General features: G+C 24.6%; 1 protein-coding gene across 1 annotated transcript in view; it reads right to left on the bottom strand.

Moving 5' to 3' along the window:
• Nucleotides 1-443: 443 nt before the first annotated feature.
• The window catches only part of LOC124420288 (myrosinase 1-like), a 7,230-nt gene continuing 3,731 nt past the window's right edge, over nt 444-3,942 (bottom strand). The window contains exons 3-4 of the mRNA XM_046952589.1: nt 2,424-2,662; nt 444-1,084 (exon numbers count right to left, since the gene is read on the bottom strand). Of these exons, the coding sequence (XP_046808545.1) occupies nt 814-1,084; nt 2,424-2,662 (510 nt within the window). The 3' untranslated portion in view covers nt 444-813. The remainder of the gene's footprint in view (nt 1,085-2,423; nt 2,663-3,942) is intronic.

Here is a 3,942-nt window from a genome sequence, read left to right as displayed (position 1 = left end):
AGTTCTAGTTCAGTTCTAGTTCAGTTCTAGTTCAGTTCTAGTTCAGTTCTAGTTCAGTTCTAGTTCAGTTCTAGTTCAGTTCTAGTTCAGCTCTAGTTCAGTTTTAGTCCAGTTTTAGTACAATTCTAGTTCTGTTCCAGTTAATTTTATTGAAATTAAATTTTTTCAAAATTTCAAAAGTTATGCAACAATTTTTTCAAAAGATTTTTAATTTTAAATATGAGTTCAAGTAAATGTCATTTTTGATACCCCACCATAATCACGTATGGATTGTTTTTATTTTATTATTATTTAATTATCATTATGTGTGAAAAGTTGTTGTGTCGAAATCATGTTTTTTTATATTTCTCATATCTTTTGAATAGCTTAAGTTCTTTTCAGAAATCTTTTGATTAATCTTAGACAAACACAAATGAAAAGCATTTATTTTTTTATAACAAATAATTTATTTATCATTATTATTGTTAATTTTTTTCTTTATTAACATTTTATATTAGGTTTTTTATTTCATATATAATACAAACAAATAATAATACAAAAACAAGATAAAAAACAAAAAAAAGTCTTTTCAACATTATTTTTGGGCGGCTTATAACTACTAGAGTAAAAACAAGACAAGATATGAAGTCGAAACAATAAGACAATGGATGAGACTAGATGAGATATATTTTGTGTACAAAAAGTGATAATGTGATCTCACTGGCACATCCATTGTCATTCTTACGCAACGAGTGTTTAAAAGATCTAACTGATAGTCGTTAGGCCAGTTAGATATTTAATGACAATTAAATACAATTAATAATAAACTTAAATTTAAATAATACAAATTTTAGCTAAAATTATTGTTAAAAGTAATGAAGTACAGGTTAGGAATTGATTAGCATAATTAGTTTTTATTCCTGAGTTTGTTTCCAAATCTGATAATCTGGACATGGCATGAATTTGTTCATTATCTAATGAAGGACGATAGTTCCAATCGATGGTGTGAGTCTTACAGATGTGAGAAAATACTCTGGCAGAGATTTTAGGTGTACGTTTGCGCTGAGGATCTGTAAAGTCTACATGATATAGACCGAATTTTTCGCTGTAAGAATAAGATAAAAGATTTTAGTTAAATAACTGTTATACTTAAAGTTATTTATAAGAAACTCTTGTATTTAAAAGCATATTTTTTAAAAAAATCTAAAGTTTTCTACAGAAATTTTTTTTATAAAATTCGTTAAATTTTCTTTAGGGAAATACTGTTATAATGAATTTTTTTGTAAAGGGATTTAGACAAAAATATTCTATAAAAAACTGTTATACTAAGAATTTTTCATAAAGGAAACTGTTATACCGTGAGTTTTTTATAAAATTACTGTCATTCGAAAAGAGCTTTTACACTTAAAAGTGTTTTACTGATAAATGTTTTATAGAAAAAAAAACTGTTATATTATTTTGTTGTAATGGGTTTTACTGCAAAATTGTTTATAAATAAACTGTTATACTGAAATGTATCTTTACAAAGATTGTTAGATCAAAATTAAGAAATTAAAAAACTGTTCTTCGTGAAATTTGCTTTAGAAATAAAAATGTTTTATTGAAAATTTTTCCAAGAAAAAAATTTGTAAAACTAAAATTTCTTAAAAGTCTGTTATACTGAAAACATTTTAATAAAAAAACTGTTATACGAAAAATTTTTTATAGAAATAACTGTCATATAAAAGAGTTTTCACAGATAAAACGTTTTTATATAAAAAATCTTCATAATAACTGTAATACTAAATGTTTATAAAAAAAACTGTTATACTGAAAAATTTCTATAAAACACTGTCTTAAGAAAAATAATCACAAAAAAGAATATGTAAGAAAAACAATTTAAAATTAAAAAAATTTAAACTGTTATACAAATTTTTTCTATGGAAAAAACTGTTATACCTAAAACTTTTCTATGGAATGATTGTTAAAATAAAAAATTTTAAAATTATAAAACTTGCATACACAAAATGTCATAAATTGATAACTGTTATACTGAAAATATTTTTAATTTAAAACTGTTATACTAAAAATTTTTCAACGAAAATAATGGTTTTACAGAAATTTTTTAGAAATGTAGTGAGACCAAAAATATTGTTGAAAAATTGTTCTAATGACAAATTTTATTTAAAAGAAACTGTTGCAATGAACTTTTTCTTTAGAAAGATTAAAATAGACCAATAAATTACTCTGAAAAACTGTTATACCGACAATTTTCTGTAAAAGAAAAGAACTTTTTCTCTAGAAAGAATATCAATGCAACGATTGCAGTAAAACCAACGAAATTCAAACAAAAATGTTCTGCTGTTATACAAAACAATAGAAAAACAATGCTTTCAAACCAAAACACATACTTTTTTATTCTGCATACATAAATCTGCGCATTTGTATTTAAACACAATACTTACGTAAAACCAGCCTTCCATTCATAACTGTCCATCAAACTCCAAGCAATATAACCCTCAACATTGGCACCATCTTCCATGGCATCTAAGACAGCACTCAAGTACATATTGTAGTAATCAACACGAGCATAATCCTCCAAACCTCCCCGATCGCTAACACCATTCTCGGTAACAATTACATTGGGGTTGTTGTACTCACGTTTAATCCACATCAATAAATTATACATTCCCTTGGGCACAACCTGTGTAATAACAAACCAAAAATAGAAAAATATTACAAAAAGAAAAAATACACATATTCAACAACAAAAATCTCCCAATTATTTGAACTAGATTTCTAACGACCTTCTCCGGGTACAAAAATAAAAAGTTGGTTGGTTAAACGGAAATGAAACTAACAAATTATTTAATACAATGTAAAGGTAAAAAAAAATTGTCTCCCCCAAATAAACAAAAAAACAACTTTTTATTATATTTTCAAGTCAGTGACTGAGCAATAAATAGAATAAAAACAGAAAACATTAAATATTTAAAAGAATTTCAGTTCAGCCAAATCATTTATAACACTCTCCCTCTATACAAAAGTTTATTAATCAATTATATAATTTCAAGTATTTTAAGGTGTAAAAGTACTTGTAATTTGAACAAAAGATAATGAAATAAATTAACCGACTGGTTGTTTATATTCTATTTTATTTATTTTATTTAGCACCCACACAAATATCATTATCATCATCTGGTCTAACAAACAAATGGTCAGATAAAATGCCAACCACTTTCAATCACAAATATTCATAGATTTATTAAATATTAATAATTTAGTTATTTATTTATTTTTTACTATAAATTATTAAGGAGGTTTTGTTTTCGTATCAATAAAATTGCAAAAGAAATTAAAAAAAAAAACATTGGAAAAAAACAGGTGCCAGTGGCTATATGTATGTTTGCGAATAATAAAACAGAAACATTTACATTTGCATTCATTATCACATACTTATGCAAATAATAATAAATAATTATATTGTTTATATATTCAAATTTGTTTTATTAAACCAGCCTTTATATTTGTTTACAGTTTTTTTTTCTGTTACAGTTTTGAAAACTGGATTTTGAAACAAGGATTTTTTAAGTAGATTATATTGAATAAGTTGCATTGTACGAGTAACAGATTTAGATATGTAACTGCAACTGAAATATTTTTTAATAGGTCAACATTTGTTTGGTTTATAAATTTAATACAAATTTAGAAGTGAATAAATGAAATACTTAAATCAACTAATTTGTCATTATTTCAAAATTTACATACAATTTTCGAAACAAAATTCACTTTCAATATGGTTTCGATATACAGTATTGCTCGAAATATAAGTTACTATTAGATTTTACAACACAATGAGGGCTTCTCAATAGTTTTGCTAACTATCTATCTATCTATCTATCTATCTATCTATCTATCTATCTATCTATCTATCTATCTATCTATCTATCTATCTATCTATCTATCTATCTATCTATCTATCTA

This window comes from Lucilia cuprina, chromosome 5 (genome assembly GCF_022045245.1).
Source record: "Lucilia cuprina isolate Lc7/37 chromosome 5, ASM2204524v1, whole genome shotgun sequence".
NCBI classification, from domain to species: domain Eukaryota; kingdom Metazoa; phylum Arthropoda; class Insecta; order Diptera; family Calliphoridae; genus Lucilia; species Lucilia cuprina.
This window is presented reverse-complemented; position numbering and strand designations above follow the sequence as displayed.